General features: G+C 36.9%; 1 protein-coding gene across 4 annotated transcripts in view; it reads left to right on the top strand.

Moving 5' to 3' along the window:
• The window catches only part of CTNNA2 (catenin alpha 2), a 1,098,262-nt gene extending 1,078,066 nt beyond the window's left edge, over positions 1 to 20,196 (top strand). For 3 of the 4 annotated variants that reach the window (XM_053664695.1, XM_053664693.1, XM_053664694.1), the window contains one exon: positions 19,020 to 20,196. In XM_053664695.1, coding sequence (XP_053520670.1) covers positions 19,020 to 19,307 — 288 coding nt within the window. In that variant the 3' untranslated portion in view covers positions 19,308 to 20,196. Of the gene's footprint in view, positions 1 to 16,266; positions 16,384 to 19,019 lie in introns of all 4 variants that reach the window. The other variant, XM_053664696.1, reaches the window with a different exon arrangement.
• Positions 20,197 to 20,581: the final 385 nt, after the last annotated feature.

Below are 20,581 nucleotides of genomic sequence, written 5' to 3'. Positions count from 1 at the left end.
TAATTACAACAGCATATGACAAATCATCCAAATAGAGTTGTTTTTCTCTCATCTAGGTCTACATGTAGTCCAGGGTCAGTACAGTAACCCTAAGGACTCAGACCCCTTCTGACCTGCTGTACTTAATTGGGGACTGCTATCCTCAAGTTCATTTTTTTGGTCCAAGATGACTGCTAATTCTCTACCTACCATTTCCCACACAGGAAGAAGAAAGGAGGTTAGAGGGTAAAACAGTGTTATATTTACCTGTGTTAGCCTTCTTTAAGGAGGTTTTCCAGGAATATCTGTTTCTCCACTTCAGCTCTTTCTGACATTATGTGAGAAATCTGAAAAAGAGAAAAACTGGGGAGAGTTAGGCATGGGTTTGCAGTTCTTGCCCATGTATGACCACCATTAAGTGGAACATGAATTGAATTCTGAATTCTAATAGTTATGGTGTGACCTTGGGCAAGTTTTTAAATCTGAGTCCTTTTTTGCATCTATAAAGTGCTAGTGATACTCATGCTTATTTTATTGCAGTGTTATTTAAATTAAATATGTTAATAGGTGCTACACACTTACCAGAGAACCCAGAATGGAGAAATACTATATAAATGGGTAGCTATTTTCTTTTTATTATTTTGTCTCTTCCAGTAAAAGATAGCCTTTTGCATGATGTAGGTGCGCTCTGGTTCTCTTTCATCATGTTCACCCCAGTTGAGCCATTGATCATGCAGCAGTTAACAACTAGCTGAGATCCTGCCCTGCTAGAGATTGCATGCTTTTGTCATTGGGAGTCTCAGAAGAATTGCTTACAGATAGGTAATCATTGAAAATGCAGAAGGGAATGGCCATAACAGAAAAACATAGTGGTTCTCATATTTAATTTATGGAAGAATCACATGGGTAGCAGATTAAAATGGAGATTCCTGGGCTCTGCTTTCAGTTATGAAACTCACATCAGAGATCAGGAATCTATATTTTACTCTTAGATGTTTCTGATGCACCTGACACATGGATCACACTTTGAAAGATGCTAGTCTAGGAAATGGATGGGGAAGCCCTATGAGCTGCTGTGAGAGCTTTCTAGGACTTGACATTAGTTTTGACCCTTTCCTAAAAAATGTCTTGGCTTGTTCCATTTAGCTATTTTAGTCTAGTCTAGTCTGGATAATTCTTAGTTTTGAGGGTTTGTTGTGGTTTTTCACTGTAGGATATTTAGCAACATCTCTGGTGTCTCCCCACTGGTTGATTGTAGCAACCTCCCTTCCCCGTAGTGATAATGAAATATCCTCAGACATTGCCCAACATATCCCGACATGGAGAGATGGAATTGCCCTGGATGAGAACCATAGGTCTGGTTGAAATCTTCACCTTTTACTTAGAACGCACAGACTATCTGAAATGGAGGCATATACCTCTTCCCTTTGGAAGGGAGGAGAATGGCAGGTACAATGATTCCAGTGTCTTGTGCCAAATACCCACTCCACGCCTGACATCAGAGTGTGGTTGAGAACTTTCTTAGAGCAAGACTCCAGAGAGCCCATCACAATTATCCTCTGGACATAATTTTCATATACCTTTTAAAGGTCTTTAATCACCATTCTTAGTTACTCAAAATCTTCCTGTCTTGGAGACACAGGCATTTTTTCTCTTGAAGGCAATCAAAGCTTTAGCAAGAATATTGTTTAAAGCTTTAGACAAGGTGAAATGACTTCAATTTCTTGCTTTTTACAAATAAGGTTATTGAGGTTAAAACAATTCAATTGTTTTCATAGCACTTTAAAAAATAAATCCTTTGCACATATCATTGCATATTATCTTAGCTATTGTAATATCTCTCTGTATATTAATATTTATGAGATAAGAAATACATACTTTTTTAAAAATAAGTTAAACAGTAATACTTTATATTTAAGAAATAATGCGAAGAAATGCAGCAGGCTGATGGTGTCCTCGAGGTTCAAATTATTTATGCAGGTATTTTTAAGGTGATATTTAGCTCTGTGATGCTGAAATTAATGCAGGTGAGCCCTTGAAATCAAGTAAGTTATGGGTAGAAATAGAACATTTCATACCTTAGTATTAATGTTTTAAAGAGAAAAGTGGAGAGCTGTAATGCAGTCCAGCTATAAAAGAGATTATTTTCTTTCAAAGATGTAGCTGTAGTGTATTTGAAGAATTTCCCTTGGCATTTTTTAGTGTATCGGGTAAAGAAATAATGAGGCAGCCTTTGCATCTCATTATAAATATGGAGGTGATTTAACTTTGTCAAAGGATAGCTTCATAGGGACTCCAAGATAGGGATTATGCCTTGAGGAAACGTTCATCTTAATATCAATCGTGATTTTTAGTAGGGGCAGGTACTGTACCAGACTCTCTCTGGCCCTTCAATGTTTATCATTCTTCACTGGTTAAAAGATGTCATTTCCTTGGAAGTTCATGAAGTACTTTTTTGTTTTTCAAAGAAGTTTTCCAATTTCATAGATTTGAGGCTTTCTTTCAAGAGAACCACTAATATTTTTCTATTATTTTTGGCAATACTGTTATGCATTTTCAGTCTTTTGAGGATACTCTGGCCTTTAATCTGTAACTTTAAAATTTCTTGTACAGCTCAACCTCTTTTGTAAAGAAACAGACAGTATGGTGCCCATCTATAGAGGTTCTTCGTTGGACCAAAGAAATAATATTTTCACTTTTAGACTGAACAGAACCCTCTGGTGCTTTTGCTGTGTCTCCCTAAAAGAACAGTCACTCTTGGAGAAATAGGCTGTGAGGTTCCAAACCAGGCCAAGTCCTGGCAGACACCTCTATGGAGAAGTATCCTAGCTTCTCAAGGGAACCCCCTTAAATGCCCTCCATTTTTAATTTTATTTAAAAGCTGTCAGAGCTAAGTATAGAGCTATAAATACCCTGTACCTAGGAACAGAAGTCATGCATTTAAATCCCTGATAATTGTCTTATTAGCTAACAAGTTTCTTCTCCTTAAGCCAGTTTCTTCTCCTGTTAAAGAGTAAGGATAAATTGATGTATCACTTTTTAATGTGAGGACTATGTGATATAACATGTATGAAAGATTTAATTGCTTGGGATGCTCAATATGAATTGAAGCTGGAAAATATCCCAAGTACATTAACCCAATAAAGAGAAGTACTAATCCACTTTTACCAAGAAGCCAGTTTTACAAGCCAGTTGAGGAGGTGAAGCCTACACTGAAAATTCATCACTTAACTGATTACCTAACGGGGGGACATGTACACACAGTCCCATGTGGCTAATGCAAAGAACATGCCAGTAAATAACTAGGAAGTACTTGTTCCTCAGTAGCCAGAAGTCTAACACTGAAGACAAGACTTTGGCATACAAATCCTTTGAAAAGAAAGAAGTCAATAAGAAACTAATTATCTGATTCTAGCAGCACTGAGTTGGAATCATGAAAGACAGCTCCATGGATAGATAAACTGGCTTATTCGCAAGAACGTTTTTTCTTCATTTTTGGTTGACCTTCTGTATCTCTTTTCGGGCTGCACTCCATAGACAGTTTTCAGGTCTCTGATAGAAGGTTCCCATGTGTTATGTCTTTTGAGAATCATATTTCTTGACCATTCTTCATAAATGGGAAAAATGAGATTGTAACTAGACCTCCCCACCCACACTTCATCCCTAGTCATACACCATGTCATGTGAAAGAAAAAGCTTACCTCCTCTTGAAAGTAACTTGTTTTTATTTTGCTAGGGCTTATGGGGCCCTCACACTAACCTGTTATCTATTGGGATACCCTTACCTGTGCAGAGCTTTTTGGGCCTGAGTTTCCTTGGTGAAGCAATAAATTATGATGGACATTCTAAAAAAAATTTCAAAGGTAACAGGAAGTTATGTAGTAATATTTTATACTGACATATGTATTTAAAATTTAAAAGTTGTTTTAAATATGGGATCTCAGAATATTTGATGAAATATATTGGTATTACTAAGCTCGATTTATAGTCTAACTGGCATAGCCAAGATTAGAGCCAGTTACTCCAGTGGATAATTTTGTGCTTTGTGCCGTAAAAGGATGTTACTAAGCTCTGTCCTCCATAGACTAGTAATTGAACACATTCTAATGTGTGTGTGTATATATATTATAATAATACATATACATGTATTATATATGTACACACACACATTGATATAGTTTTTAAAAACTATTAATCAACCTCACATTATATCATGGTGCCCACTATATGGCAGACTAAAAGGCAATATAAAAATTTAGAATTAATATTTTTTATAATGTTTGGTTAAATAGAAAGTGGTGTATATGGTAGCTAGAAAAAAGAATTAGATGTAAGTTAATCAAGTTTTTCTTTTAACACGTACATGACATTTTTTGTTGCTGAAAAGAAAATGAGTAAGTAGAAGATAATGTCACTGCTACTTTACTAATTCTTATGTGGATCATGATTGCAAGATTGGAAATTGGTATTACATTTTTTCTTTTGTTGCCATAAGGAAATTCATTTCCTACTGTTTAGTCACATGACTGAATCATGTGAGCATTTAATATGCACCATAATTCATGCTTAGCTCCAGATAAATGGCACCAATAGCCAGAAATAAAGAGTTTAGAGCAGTCCTGGCTAGTATGTATGGCTCAGCGGATTGAATACTGGCCTGGGAACCAAAGTGTCACCAGTTTGATTCCCAGTCAGAATGCATGCCTGGGTCTCAGGCTGTGACCCCAGTTGGGGGCAGTAGAGAGGCAACCACACATCAGTGTTTCTCTTCTCTTTTTCCTTCCTTTCCCCTCTCTCTAAAAATAAATAAATAAATTTAAAAAAAGAAAAGTGCACAGCAGACAAAGCCCACAGTAAAGTCCTGGTCAGGAATGATGGTATCACAGTGAACTAACAGTAGTAGAAATTTTGCAAACTCAAGTTTACAAAAAAAAGTTAACTTTTCTCTATTTCAGTTTCCTCATATTAAAAAAAGAGATGATAGTACTATACCTTATATATCACATATCATTTGAAAATTAAAGATCATTTATTAAGACACCAGCACTTACCTAGCAAACACAGCTCAGTGTCTCATAGATGCTGATATTATTAATATGGGAAATATCTTTAAAGAAAGCTCATAATTTTATATAATGAAAGAAAGCAATAAAAATAAATAAAATGGTGGCTATTTTCTAAGCAAGGCCTAATTCTGAAGCTCTACCACTGAGGGCACATTAAGAGGAAGAGGCCATACGATTAGCTAAAATTTACTTTATTATGTCCCTAAATATCCCATTCTGTCAATATCATGCCTCTCAGTAATCTTTCACAGAAGAATGAAAAGGAGTCATGAGGGAGTTGGGTATGGAACTCTAGGCATTATGACCTATTTTTGTGTCTTTTGGGTAATTCCCATCATCTTTTATTTTTCTCAACTATAAAGATGCAATTATTTAGTAATGTTTAACAAATATTTATGAAAGACTGTATGCTGGACCCTGTTTTAGGTATTTGAGATATAACAGTGGATGGGGGAAAATAAACCTAAGAAAATATTTGATTGGATGATTATGAGTTTATAAAAGAAATATTAAAACAGAGAAAGGGGAGCAAATTGAGACCATAAGGGTAGGAAAGGAGTTGCAATTTGAAAAGTGAAGTTTTTACTAATATGCTGCTATTTGGTTAAAGACTTGATGAAGGCAAGGGACCAAGACTTACAAGTATCTAGGGGAAGAGCATTCTAGGCAGAAATAAAAACACAAAGATCCTGAGGTGTGGGCATGACTGGTGTGTCTGAGTAATAGCCAAGGGACTGGCATTTAGGAGTGGAGTTAACAAAGAAGAAATTAGAACTATTGGGAAACAGGTTATATGACCTTGAAGATCACTTTGATTGCTTCGGATTCAATTGAGATGGGGATCCACCGGACAATATTAAGAAGAAAAGTGACATTATGCAAGCTTACTTAACAGGATTATTCTAACTCTTGTTTAAAAATAGACTAAGGGGGGTAAAAGGTGGAGAAAAGGAGCAAGCTAGGGGAAAATATTGCACAATCTTGATGAGAGATTCTGATGACTTGGCCTTGATGGTAACATTGGAGAAGGTGAGAGGAGGTCAAATAATGGATGTATTTCAAAGATGCTGTTGGCAGGATATAAGGACATATTGGATTCTGGGTCAGAGAGAACAAGGTGTAACATAAGATTTTTAGATTTAACCTAACAAGTTGGAAGAGTTATGTTGCCAATAATGAAGTAGGAAGACCATAGGAGGAACAGATTTTACACAGAGGTGTGGTGTTAATTGTAGAGCTTTTGTCTATCTCCAGAATATTAAGAAGAGTCAGTAAGAAAGCTCTGCAGAAGCTTAGATCATTCTCTACATGTCAAAGGTCTTATTTGTTAAAGTAACAACTCATGCAAGAATCTGAAGTGTGGTCTCAATGGAAGTTAAAGACTTAGTGCTTACAACCCATTGAATTATCTTCTGAACTAAAGATAGAAAATCACCTGAATGTGTGACAGTTCACACACTGACCATGTGAGCACTTGGAAGTTATTTGAATACAAGATAAAACTGTTAGATAGTATACATTTTACAATGGGAAAAGCAGTGAACAGGAAGAAAAATTTGAGGGGTATTATTCTATGTCTACTAAAAATGTTTAAAAGTAGGTAGAAAAATGTGTTCAATTATAAAAAGCTATGGATCAACTGCTCAAATTTAGAACTAATTTAATTAAAATTACTGGTTTTAAACTATACATTGTACTGAAGACCTCTTATGAATCCTTGAATAATGACATTTATTTCTTTTTGTTGCAATGCTCATTTCTATAATGAAAGAAGAGTTGAAATTTTGTTAGTGAATTATTTTGTTACACATATTTCTGTCATTTCACTTCAATTTTCTGCATTATATTTAAAAGATCATTCTTTATGAATTATGTGAGAAGAAAATGATAATAATGAAAGGGAAATGATGTTAATATATTACTGTTAATCAAAGCATCACCTTTGTAGGGATAGAACATACGGGATGGTGAATAGGTTTTTATTTTGATTGCTAACTTTCCTCAGTCATTAGTGATTGCCTGGGCTGTTTTGAGAATTGTGAGACCATTTCTAGAATGAATAGAACAAAGTTCTGTTATTGACTGAGCATACCTGCTAAAGATACTGATGAAGCAATGACAGCAACTGGGCACACATTGGCCATCCTTGTTTATTAGTTCTGGAAGAGGCTTGGAACAATAACAAGTATGGCTTGTGTTAATGTTGTCCACTCTGGGGTTTTTTGCACCTGTTCTACTTGCTTTCTCTCCCTGGACTTTCTAGGTGATAGCCCAGTTAATATCCTTCCTCATATTTTTACTTTTATTCATCTTGGATTTTTTCTCTAGAATTTTTCTTAAAAATCTGCCCTTTGCTAACTTATTTAGTTAATAAATGTGAGTACCGTACAGCCAAATGGCATAAAACTGATTTACTCATGATCTAGGAAGCTGGTTAGATGGAGCTTTACAAACTTCTAAGGAACATGTAGATTCAGTACCTCAAGTCTCTTGATGGATTTAATGATGACATAGGGCAACCTTAGCTGTAGAGGGCTGGTTCAAGACTGAGGTAAAGATGAAAAATAGCCCATCTTATGGAAAAATAGATTAAGACTTTGTGCAGTAAATCTAGAGAACCCAAATGTGCATGTTTTGTGGAGACAAAGCACAGGGCTTTGGAAGTTGATCTTCAGTGTTTGATATGCCCTTCTAGCCAGAAGGGGCCCCATTTTTGAGGCAATTGGTGCTCTCATCTGAATTCTGACAACAGTGTAAGATTTTAGTGAATTAAAGTGTTAAACTTTTCAGGTAGCATCATTTTCTTATCTGTAATAAATATCTAGAAATAATATATTAGCCAAAGTGAACAGCTTGTATTTTTGGAATTGGGCCCTACAATTTGTTGGGTAAAATATTTTATACCATTTCTTTTTATTCCTCTTAAATTAGACCTTTAAACATCCTTTTCCCAGGCTAAATTTCCTTCCCTGTATCTCCTAGTAGAACTCTCTTGATTTTCTACTATTAGTCTTCCTCCAATCCTATAAGCCCTACATGTTCTTAGATATTTGGGGTGTCACACTTTTTACACAAAACCCTTTTTTTCTCGTGTTGAATCCCTATTTTCCTTCAGTAAAGAATATAGTAGAACTAGAAAAGATACAGATGTTTTTGGTGCTTTTCTATTCCCCTTGTAAACTTCTCTCTTCCTTTATCCCTAACATGTTAAAACCATAATATTCAGGCACTGAGAGCAAGCCGAGATGCTAAGTAGGTTCAGTAAGAAGAGGGTTGGAGAGAACCCATAATGCTGATGGGGGCAGGGCTTGAAAGGAGAAAGTAAAAGGGAAGAGTGGGAAATGGGGAAATATAATTTTAAAAACTTTTTTTTTTACTGAAATGGTGATTTAAGGAAAGATAAATCACAATGATGATAAAAAGCTAAGATTTACTAAGGGCCAACCATTTGCCAAGTACTTGGCTTTAAGGACATTATCACATTTAATACCAAAAGGCTAGATAAATGTTTTTTTATTTCAAAGATTAAACATTTGAGGTAGAGCTAGATTAAGTAACTCTCTCAAGATCACATAGCCAGTGATCAGTCCAATCAGGGTGTGAACTATGGCTTTGAGTCCAGAGCCCAGGTTTTCATTTGCTACAAGAAAGGAAGTGAAAGACAGAGAGCTACATGGAGAACAATAGACAGAACATAAAATGTGACAATATCTTACCAGAGGGAAGAAAATGAAAAGGACTCGAAGGGTGAAGAAGGAGGAACTGGGATCCTGAGCAGAGGCAGCAAACAGTCCCTGGGTGAAGGGGTCTCTTCTGGTCTTTTTTACTCTTCTCATTCAGGACCCAGGTAGCAATGGAGGCTTCGACCACCTTTTTCAACATACCTGATGAGGAGAGAGGCATGAGCTGAATGGGAGTTGACCTTCCCCAACATATGAATAATGCCGTACAACACAATTCTTTGTGGTGGAATGTGAAGAGAAGTGAAAGGATGGGGAATAATAAACCAGGGATCTCAGATGATGCTTACTTTCTAGGCAAAGTCCTCCACCAACCAGCACCCAAAGATGTGGTCCTTGACTCTCGTGCTCTGTTCTCCACTCCGTGGTTGCACTTTGCATGCTGCAGCATAGGTGCTATTTTGTAAGGTGTTAAATAGCCTTCATCACTTATCAGCACATTTCTACAAAGTTGGGTTTGATGAGTGATTCATTCATCCAGTTTACGAAGATGTATTTCTCTTGGATTCTTAGACAAAGGCTTGTCCTAGATTTGCCTTCCAGTCATGCTGATATTGCTCAGGGAGGGAGAATGGGGGAAATAGAAAAATCAAAGGTGCTGATATTCTGCTAGGTGCCTCTCCTATAAGTAAGGCAAAAAGAGGCTTTAGCCTTTTGAAGAATTGTCACGATGTATGAACCCTAGATGGTGGTGACGGAAAGATTGTCTTCTTACCCAGAGATATTTCCCAATTATGGTTAGAACTCCAGTTGGATTTGCTTATCATGGTTCTGTTGTCATGTGGGGACAAACCAGAAAGGAGATCCTTAAGTGTGGTAAAAAAAAATTAGGGAGAAGAAACAGAGAAAAATGAGGGAACTTCTTAAATAAACAAATACCTATTCATAACTTTCCAATGGCCAACACATCTCAATATTCCTACTTCTCCCTGGAATTCTAAGTTTAGCCAGAATGCCTTGTTTGGGTTGAACAAAGACTGTTCTGCCTTTAATGGTGAGAAAAAAATGGCCCTTAGCCATATTTAGGAAATTTGTTGACTGTAATTAAACCTTCATAGGAGTCCCCAAGGTTTACTCACCTATAATTGAAAAATGCAAATGAAGACAGTTAATCAGTGGGCTGGCTGAGGATGAACCGCTACCTACCTACCTAAATGAATTAAGAATGAAGAGAAAAGCATGTCGAGTTGGGAAAGTTACCCAAGGGCTAACTGGTAAATTTCTCAGCAACTAGGGGAGATTTTTCTTAGTCTGACTGAGATTGCAGTGCTTTTATGCTAAGGCCTTCACCAACTTCACCTGGAGCCATTGCATACAGTCTTCCTAACAACTGGCCTTCAGTGCTGGTGGAGTGCCAGTTGCCTCCCTGTCATCACTCAAGGAATCACTGCAGGAGAAATAACAGATCTCTTGGCCTCCATTCTATTATAATTCAGCCACTACCTAAAGTTGTAGAACATTTGCTTTCCAAGATGCCATAATCAAATGGAAATGCCCCTGGGATTAATCCAGTTCTATAGGAGTTACCGCACAGTAACCACTAGTAGTTAATAGTGGTTGGTAAATGTTCTGATATTAATAGACTTGATGCAGCCTTTTTTCTTTTTAATAATAGTCACAGCACACCTCTGATAGTCATTTTTCACTTCAGACACTATACTTGTTAATATATTCAGCTAATTTTTATCACCTGATTAAAAATTACCCCCCAAATGGTTTACACGATGTTAATGCTTGTGTCTTCTGCTTAATGATTTTATTCATTAGCAACTATATTGTCAATAATAAGTGTATAAAAGAGTATATGCAACATTGAAATAAAAATATATGCCAGTGAATCTAATTAGTAACAAAAACAAAAGGTATTAAACAAGTTAATTTAAATATAGAAATAGAAGTAAAATATTTAGGTAACATACCAAGTTGTTTTTGACAACTCTGTTAAAATGTGACATCTTGGAGGAGGGAGATAAGTTCTATCATTCCTGCCACCCAGCAAACTCTGAGGGAGCAAAGTGCCATGATTGATTAGTAATGTCTGCCATGGCCACCACAGGGGTGAGTGGCAAATTGTTGCCTGTGTTCACCACTGTCACTATTTTAACAGGAAGGAATTCACCTTTGTGAACTCACTTCATCGTTGATGTTTGATGAGGGAGAGAAAGTGCAGTAGAACACTGAAGTGAGGACTTGCCACAAAGGAATTGTCTCTCTTTCAAGTGTGTAAACATCCATAAAGTGGGAAAAGATGCAATTAGGCTGAACCTTTTCACTGTGTCTTTGTTTGCCTGAGCAATTTATTACTCTGCACTTGCTAGAGTTTTTAAAGAGTGTTATTGATATAGACTCTGGAAAAAGTAGGCAGATAGTTCAAGGTATTTCAAATGTATCAGAGTTCCTAAGGAGATCAAATATTTCTTCAAAGCCTCATGGATTTTTTTAAACATGAAATGTTCTTCATGTCCGATAATAGGCACCACTGCTCTGGGTTTCTAACCTCCCATTCATTAACAGCAAAGCTGACTTATTGCAAAGTCTTTTTTTCCTTGCAAGCAATTTATGACTCATTTTGAGTAAATAACTGATTGAATATAAATAAATGACCAGTGGAAAGATTTCCGTTTTCTCAAGGTGTTTGCTTTCACTTGATTGTCAATTCTCCCATCACAACTTCCTTCCCCCAGAACACTGCCCCAGGCCTGAATAGGTATAGCATAGTTCCATTAAAATACTTTATGTTGGAGCATTGTTCTGTGCATGGAAAGGCTGTGGGTTTGATCACTGGCCACATGCCTAGATTGAGGGTTCAATCCCCAGATTGGTTGAAGAGCCTGTGAGAGGCAACCAATCTCTCTCTCTCTTCCTCCCCCTCCTCTGCCCCTCTTCCTTCCTCTCTAAAAGCAATGAAAAATACATCTTGAGTTGAAATAAAAAAATACTTCATGTTCTTGTTAAATAATAAATTATTCCCATTAAAAGATCTTGCAGGTGGCTAAAATGGACTCTATCCATATTTGCAGAACAGTTTTAGCATTCTCAAAATCAGTAACACTATCAGCTCTGATGTGAGAAAATTAAAATAAAATAGTGTAAGCTTAAATGGGACTCAATTCCCTCTCCTCAGAATTCTAAGCTTTTTTGAGATAATCAAGGCAAACTTCTCAGTTTTATAATATTTCAAAATAACCTTCAAATGAATTTGATTAATTGTATTAGATTTACCTCAGCTGGTAGCCTCATGGCACTTGCGTTTTAAATCCAAGGACAGATTGCTTTGCACCTGAGATTTCCATGAACTGCCATTTGTGGTTTATTATTGGTCATAGATAATAAGCCTTTTGAAAATAGTAATACAACCTTGAAATGACTCTATCTCTACATGCATATTTTAAATGGATTAGTGTAGAACTCAGTGTAATTTTTAATCCTCTTCTATAATTATATGTCTGGCCCTCTCCTAAGCCATTTACTATGTTTTATGTAATTAATCCAATGCATTTCCCTCTACCTCTTTTACATTACTTTGCAAGTTTGACTATGCTGTTTTTTTTTTATGTGTGTGTTTTTAAAACCAGCTGTTAAATCTAAATTGCATTTGTTTTATTGCTGGTTGGCCCCAGGAAGTTCACCATTATTATCTAGAGTAATTGCTAATTAACAGATAGAAAGTAGCGCTGTCTGTCAAAGAAATGGTTGAGGAGTTTCTTGATGATGTTATATCTTTGATTATTAAAATAATATTGATTTTTATATTAAAATTATAACAGAGAATTTTACCACATTTAGAGGACTTTTTTTTACCTAAGAAAATAATAGATTTAATATTTCTTTCAGCATTCTGTTTTATCTCTGTAAAAATGCTAAACAATATTAAAGGAAACAGAAATTAGAATTGACATAAATTATATGCCTGTAGTATTCAGAATACTGTTATTGAAAATATGGTGGAAACCAATATGAGCTTCTATGTGGTTTCTTATATCTAGCTACCTGAGTTTCAATTCCATAATATCAGCTGTTACTTTGATGGTTATATGCAACACCAACACTTGAAACTCAGTAGATATAAAGCTAAATTTAACACCCTGGTTGGTGTGGCTCAGTGGATTGAGCACCAGCCTGTGATCCAAACGGTCGCTAGTTCAATTCCCAGTCAGGACACATACCTGGGTTACAGGCTAGGTCCCCAGTAAGGGGTGTGCTGGAGGCAACCACATAATAATGTTTTTCTCCCTCTATTTCTCCCTCCCTTCCCCTCTGTCTAAAGTAAATAAACTCTTAAAAAAAAAAGTTAAACTAGCATTATAACATTTCATCTTCTCTCTTCTATCATCTGTGTTAAGAGCATCAATATAGACCCAGTTGTACAAGCTAGGAACTTGACAAGTATCCTTCATTACTAAACTATTCAGTCACCAACAGTCTTCTATCTAGTTTCATTCATTAAAGTGTGTTTAGATATCATGACCACCATGAAGCTTTATTTTCCTATCCTGTCTCCATCTGACTCAAGGTAGAGCTCCCATTGTCTCTGTGCCTTTAGCACCTTACATCCTATTAAAGCACTTACCACAGAGCATTGAACTGTTTATTTTATGTGTCTGTGTTTGTGCACCCAACCTTAAATCATAGCATTTGGCCCAAGTAGAAACACACTAGTAGTCTGAAGAGATTCTTGTGTGAATAAGTAGGTAGGAAGATGGAGCAAAAGACTTAAGAGTAAATAAGAATTCAGCATTTCAAGAACTATATTAGCATCTTCATTTAGAAGAGTGTGAGTCATGCAGTCACCATTGTTTCTGTGGGCACTGAACTCCTCTTGTGGTATAAAACTCATGTTAATGCCCTGGCTGGTTAAGGGGGGTTTATTTCTCTCCCTTCTTCCCCCTTCCCCTCGTAAAATCTTTAATAACTAGCATGGACCTTCACACATGGAGTGTCAGAAAGCTTCAGATGATCTTGTAAGTTTTGAGTTATTTTAATTCCTTCTCATAACACTCTTCATTTATTTTTTTTAGCTTAAACAACAGAAATTTATTTTCTTACAATTCTGGAGGTTAGAAGTCCCAGCTTAAGGCCCAGCAGGGTGGGTTTCTGAGGAGGCCTCCCTGCTTGGCTTGCAGATGGCCACCTTCTCGTGATGTCCTCACGTGGCCTTTCTTAAGAGTGTGCATGCAGAGAGAGTAAACTTTCTTTTTTTACTTGTTCAAGAATATCCATAACAGTTTTATTCTTTTTTGTTAAAATTTTTTTTATACACTCTTCATCTTTTGTCCTAAGGAGTTAGGCAGCCCAAATATCAATTAATGGCAGACTCACAATTCATGAAAGTCTTTTCTTTCCACTTAATGCACTAAATGAGAATTGTGTAGAGAGATTAGAAGCTGTGTGGTGTTAAAAACAGTGTTAACAGAGGCAGAAATATGTCCAGAAAAAAACGAAAACTGCTATAAAACAGCTTTCCCACCCTTATTTTGCTTTTCATGGACTGTAATAGAACAAGATGTGAGGAAACATCTGTTGCCTTTATTAAAATAGTACTTTGATATTTTGAGAATATTGACAGAATTAGAAGAAGCCTAATTTCTGTGGTTAGGGACAATAGACACGGATGGGCTGGAATAGAGAGGATTAGTCTAGCCCAGATTGTTAGATTTGGGGTTGTGGATTCTTCTGTTCTACATAGCTCTGGGAAGCAGCACGGAGCAACAGTTAGCTCCTGGGCTCTGGAGTTAGGCCGCTTGCATTTAAATCTTGCCTTCTTCATCTCTTATTTGTAAAGTGATACTGGATAAGCTGCATGGTAAATGTAGGCTCTTATTTTTAAAGGTAGGTAAAAATTAGCAGCTTATGTTAGACTAAATATTGGAACTGAATGGGACATCCTGTAGGAATAGTAAGGCCTTTAAGTAGGAAAAATACAAGTCTCTTATTGTGGAAAAGTCTGGTCAGTATATACATGGGCGAGCTTGAGGAATAGCTGAGATATGGCCTATTTCTGAGGCTGTTATAAGCTAGCACAACCAGCAGAGAGAAAGGCATAGCAGAACACCAATTAGAGTAGGTGAGGTAGGTGAGCTCCAGTCAAGGGTACAAACGATCGTTACAGCTGCACAATGAATGTGCTTCAGAGAATCTAAGCAAGTACAAGAGAAATTTGCAAGTCTCAGATTCTAGGCACTGCCTCCATGAGGGAGAATCCAAGCCACGTTCAAGTCCAGGAAAGACTGGGAAGGGAGGATCCCAGAGCAGGAGCACAGCCAGGATAAGAGATCCAGTTAGAAAGAATTCAGGCTCTGAGGATAAGTCTGAACATCACAGACCAGGTGAGGTGAAGGCTCTCACCATATGTAGTCCTGATGTTTCCAGGACGTTACAAGGTTTAAAGGACAGGCCTCCACCCAGACAGAGGTAATAATTGGAATACATTCATTTTGAAAGACAGGTAGTCACTGAAAAAACAAGCCCCCAGAGGTTAAAGGATGTTTCAAAGAAATAGTGTAGCGGTTCAGATGGTGGGCTTCAGAGAGATGGTATGGGTTGTACTCTGGACTTTACCAGTTACTGCACAGTCAAGTCATGTTACATCTCTGAGCTTCTGTCTGTTCACCTGTAGAATGGGGGTAATGAAAGTCCTCACTTCAAGGTTTTTAGAAACTTAAATCATGCAATTTAATTAAAAGGACCAAGGCAAAGCCAAGCACCTGCTAATGGATCAATTAATGTTGGTTATTATTATTAAAACTTTATCCAGAATCATTTGCATGTCTTGCTTTAAAATGCCATGCTTACAGGATAAATCACAAAATAGAATGCAATTATGTTAAATAGGTTTCTCAAAACCTTGTATTTTGAAAAATCACCTGGTCATGTGGCTTTACTTTTTTTAATGTATTTTTTTAGGAAGTGAATTTTTTAGCAATATGTGCCACCCAGAAACCAAGACTCAGTACTGTTTTGGAAAAGCATAACAAAGACCTATTTTTACTATTTTATTATTTTTTAAAGATTTTATTTATCTTTAGAGGTGAAGGGAAGGAGAGAGGGAGAGAAATATCAATGTATGGTTGCCTCCTGTGAGTCCCCTGCTGGGAACTGGTCTGCAACCCAGGCATGTGCCCTGACTGGGAATCGAACCACGATTGTTTGGTTCGCAGGCCCACCACCAGCCAGGGCGAAAGACCTATTTTTAAATAAAACAAATTTTTATTGGACTGATAATTATCTCAATTATTAAAGTAGGTATAGAGCATATAGAAAAATATCTTTTTGTAATTCAAGTTTTAAGAAAAAGTCAAATTTTGTTTTTAATTTTAGATTGGGCTTATTGTCTAGGAATATATTTGTTCAAGCTTATCTGGCCGGGTCCTTCACCTCCTCGCTTTGCCTTGCCACAAATTAGTATTTGCCGTACCAGATGGCTTGAATGAAATACCTGGCTGTATATTTCAGAGCTGTCTCACTCTCGACCAATGTATTAGGTTTATTCACAGGATTCCTGCTTCAGGCTGGGAGAGCAAAGGGATTCTGAAGAAGAGACAGGCTATCCTATTTTTGCTGCAGAATTAGACACCATCTATCTGAAAATGGAATCTGTGGTAAAAATCTCCAAATTACTTGTAATTCTTCTCTTTGGATCCACTCAGTTCTCCCAAGATTTGCTTTTTGGGAACCATTTAATAATATAATAGACACGCCTTCTTCTACTTCTACTAATTTTATTGCTCTGAAGCAAATCAAAACAACTGTCTTTGCTATTATATCATTTCACCCTCTCTTTACCTTAGCAAACAATAGAATTCACTAACTTTATGAATGAATATTACTTATTTTTGAAACCTGACAGACTTAAAGGAAACCATCAGTTGGACAAGGGATACAGTATCTAGCTTCTAAAGAAACCATGACTGATCTCATTGTCCCAACACTTTGCTAGCTTACCTCTTTCCTTCATTATTTACACTTCTACCTGAGAATGAAATGGAAAAGATGAAAAAGTAAAATCCAGTCTGATCACTGGCTATGATGTTACCAAATTCACCCATGGTGAAAACTCTGAAATCACTGGATGACATGAGCCGTCATATGGTCTTTGGGTTTCATTAATTCAGTGGTTCTCAATTTTTATCATGTATCAGAATCTCCTGGATTGTAAGTTTTTAAATCAGAGAGTTTGGGATTGGCCTTAGAAGTTGCATTTTTAACAGGTTCCTTGGTGATGCTGATACTATACTAGTTCAGAGACTGTACTTTGAGAACCACTGTACTAATCCATGCTTAGTTTCTCTTCTATTAACATGAATAATTTAGACTTTGCTTTTGCTTAGCTAGTTGTAGAAAACTATACTGTATAAACTAGTCTTGGGTAAGCAGTTATTTTGGTGTATATGTACCTTGTGCAGTGTAATAGAAGTGGTAAAGTAAGTGGTTACTCTATCCATTTGGTTGATTTAATTCATAAAGCAGTCAGGTATGTTTGCTGAATCATGGCTCTAATCCACAAATCACTGTGCTTCTCTGTATTAATGTGAGGCCCAGGTAAATACTGAAGTATAATCTTATTTTTCTTAGTGGTGGAACCTCAGTTCTATGACATTGAAAAGAATTCATACATAGAAAGTATCTTTCATTTTCCCCCAATTATCTGACTGTATGGGTATTTTCTGTGGTGAAAGAATTGGGTTTGTCATAAAATATTTTTTAAATCAGCATAATTTTATTTAGCTTTCACAATGAATGTGGAACAGAGATCAGAGTATCATTGGTCACTACTTGGGACATGTTTTGATCTCAAGAAATGACAAGAAGCTAAAGTGAGCACAGGTTGCCTGACACAGGAATACCAGTGTTTGGGGTTTCTCAGCTTAAATACTTTGCTAATCTCTTTGCACCCAGAAGGTTGTAGGCCTAGCTCTCAATTCCTCTAATGCAAATATAGTCCATCTATATCAGATGGACTATACAGATGATACAACAAATCATCTCAAAAACTAGGAACAACATTGCTTAGAAATGACCTTGGATCCCTCATCTAACTGCAATGGATACATTTCCTTAGTCACTCAAGCATCCCTGAGGCTGGAATAATAATCTCAGTCCCGCTGTTAATTCTATCTCATTACTAGTTTGCATAGAGAAGTCTGGCTGAAAGGGAGTCTGGGAAATGCAGTTTTGATCTTGTCAGCATCTATGGTTCAGGAAGTGAGAAAAGAAGAAGGTTGAATATAATAGCAGGTATCACATCGTCTAACTAGTTAAAAGCAGAAAAGAGGTAACCTAAAAAAATTTCCTGGCCTGAGAGTCTGAGGATGAGCTTCTAAACCTACTGTGCTGAGTTGTGACTTGTCATAGCCTTTTTGAGGTTATCCCGCCCAATAGTGTGGCAGAATGGTGCAGTAATACAGTCTGTAAGGACTTCATTACTTAAGCTGTGTGAAGCTGTAGAACTTAGGAGACCTCTGCATGTGACAGTCCTCTCATCGTGAAGGAGCAATGACAATAACTGCCACTTTACAGATTGTTGTGAGAGTTAATGGGCTCTGACAGTTGTGTTTGGCACACAGTGCTCAGTCAGTGTTTCATTAACACATGGTCCCAGGGGGCTCACTGAATGCTCTCTGACCAAAACCAACCTGGCACAGTTATTGAGGTTCTTATAGGAGGTATTTTCAAGACCTGGGAATAGTTAAATGGATACTCAAGCTTAATAAACACTTAAGTAAAATACAGAACACCCATGAGTGTTCCTCTTATGAGCCGCTTGCATCCTTACCAATCCTAAACTCAGGGTGGAGAAATCTATAAATAGAGGCATACTTCCACTGGGGACCATACAATTATAATGGAATCTCTTACCCTTTTTTCAGTGCCTGCTAAGTGCTTTTCAAATATTTGAGTAATTGAGACCATTACCAATCAGCCTAATGTAATAACATGAGGTACTATACTTTGAAAACCTTTTGTAAACATTGGAATTCTTCACGCTCTAAAGAGGGCTTTTACTTTATGTGTATTTGCATCACAGAATATTTCCTTTTTAAAAATTTGTTATCTTGGGAAGAGGGATGGGAAAAGATAGGTGACTGATTTGTAGTTTGTTCGCCTTACTGTGTAATATTTGCTCCTTTGGGACACCGCTGTATACTTGCACAGACATAGCATTGTTTTACTGTGAAACTGCACCACTATTTTCTGAGTGTTGTGCCTTGACTAACCCATGTGTATCTCACTCTAGCTGGACAGTGCTACATCGCTCATCCAGGCAGCGAAAAACCTGATGAATGCTGTCGTCCTCACAGTAAAAGCATCCTATGTGGCATCAACCAAATACCAGAAGGTCTATGGGACAGCAGCTGTCAACTCACCTGTTGTGTCTTGGAAGATGAAGGCTCCAGAGAAGAAGCCCCTTGTGAAGAGAGAAAAGCCTGAAGAATTCCAGACGCGAGTTAGACGAGGTTCTCAGAAGAAACACATTTCGCCTGTACAGGCCTTAAGTGAATTCAAAGCAATGGATTCCTTCTAGAATGATAGGCTTTAACAAGAAATCTTTTTTTCTTTCTTTTTTGCTTTCCTTTTCTTTTTAAATTCATTTTTTGTATGCATACCTGCCGACTCATATGCCTCTGGCATGGGGAAATTATGGGAGCAGAGTCTGTTTGCATGAAGATGAGATGTGATCAATACTACTGATCCATCTATAAGCCTGGACAGGGGACAGGGAAGTCCTGTCCTGAGGTGGCACAGAGCTGTTCTTTGCAACATTCTCATACAATTTGGTGAAGAGTTCGTACTGCAATGTTTATGGGAGTGGGAGGGATGGGGAAAATAAACAACACTACAAGAGCAAATTCTAATGCATGCAAGAATCATTAGGTTGGCAGGTATATTCAATGAAAAATCTGGAAGTGTAATGGTAGAACATAAAGCTTGTATTGCTTCTGTGTCAGTGCAAAAATGTACTAGCCAATACGCTTAAGTGTGTGGCCCACAATGGAACAACTTAACGTTGAAGTTATATCCACGCTATGTGGATTTTTTACTAAGGGGAAACTAACTCGTCCAGCCTAAAATGCTTCTTTTAATCTGTATTCTGTTCTTTCTCTTCTAGTAGTGTCATTACTAATGCTCATGCTATCAATTTTTCCCCTTCACTGAAAACAAACATTTATTTGAGACAATTATCCTTCTGGGGGCACTGGAAGCACAATACAGTGATCAATCTTGCTTTTACTTTTTTTTAAAAAATTAAACTATGATTTTGCTAGAAATAGGAGGCCCAGTGGTGGAATGTTAGAGGAACAGAAACTGACAATGTGTGAAGGTTTAGAGGCAGATACATAGGTGTAGCTTGGAGTGCTGGTATCTAATATGACATTGTACCTACTAACTCAAATAAACACATTTAATCTTGACATATGAAGAATGTTTTCTTTCTTTAAAGGCATACTTAATAAAAGAACAGCTTCTTGCTGAAAAAACATGCTAAAAATGCATACTTTTACAGAATACCTTCTTGAAAAGTGGTTAAAATGTTCATTGGATTTTAGAAATTGGGGGAGGAAATGGGTAATAAATAAAGAAATCTCTGAGTCGTCTTTAAAGTCCAGGAACTGCTTTTGTTTTATATCTTTCATTTATTTTTATTTACTTTCAAACAGAATCTAAAATGAGAAAGTCATGTGTTAGATTTTTGTGGGCCTTGTTAAGCCCCAGGCTAAATTTAAGAAACTTAATGAATTCTCAGAGAGAAACTGAATCCAATATATACCCATTAATTTCAAAATATTTTACTTCAAA

The sequence above is a fragment of the Artibeus jamaicensis genome, unplaced genomic scaffold (genome assembly GCF_021234435.1).
Source record: "Artibeus jamaicensis isolate MK-2021 breed Jamaican fruit bat unplaced genomic scaffold, CSHL_Jam_final contig_384, whole genome shotgun sequence".
NCBI classification, from domain to species: domain Eukaryota; kingdom Metazoa; phylum Chordata; class Mammalia; order Chiroptera; family Phyllostomidae; genus Artibeus; species Artibeus jamaicensis.
The sequence above is the reverse complement of the archived record's forward strand: the minus strand, read 5'-3'. Positions and strand labels throughout refer to the sequence as shown.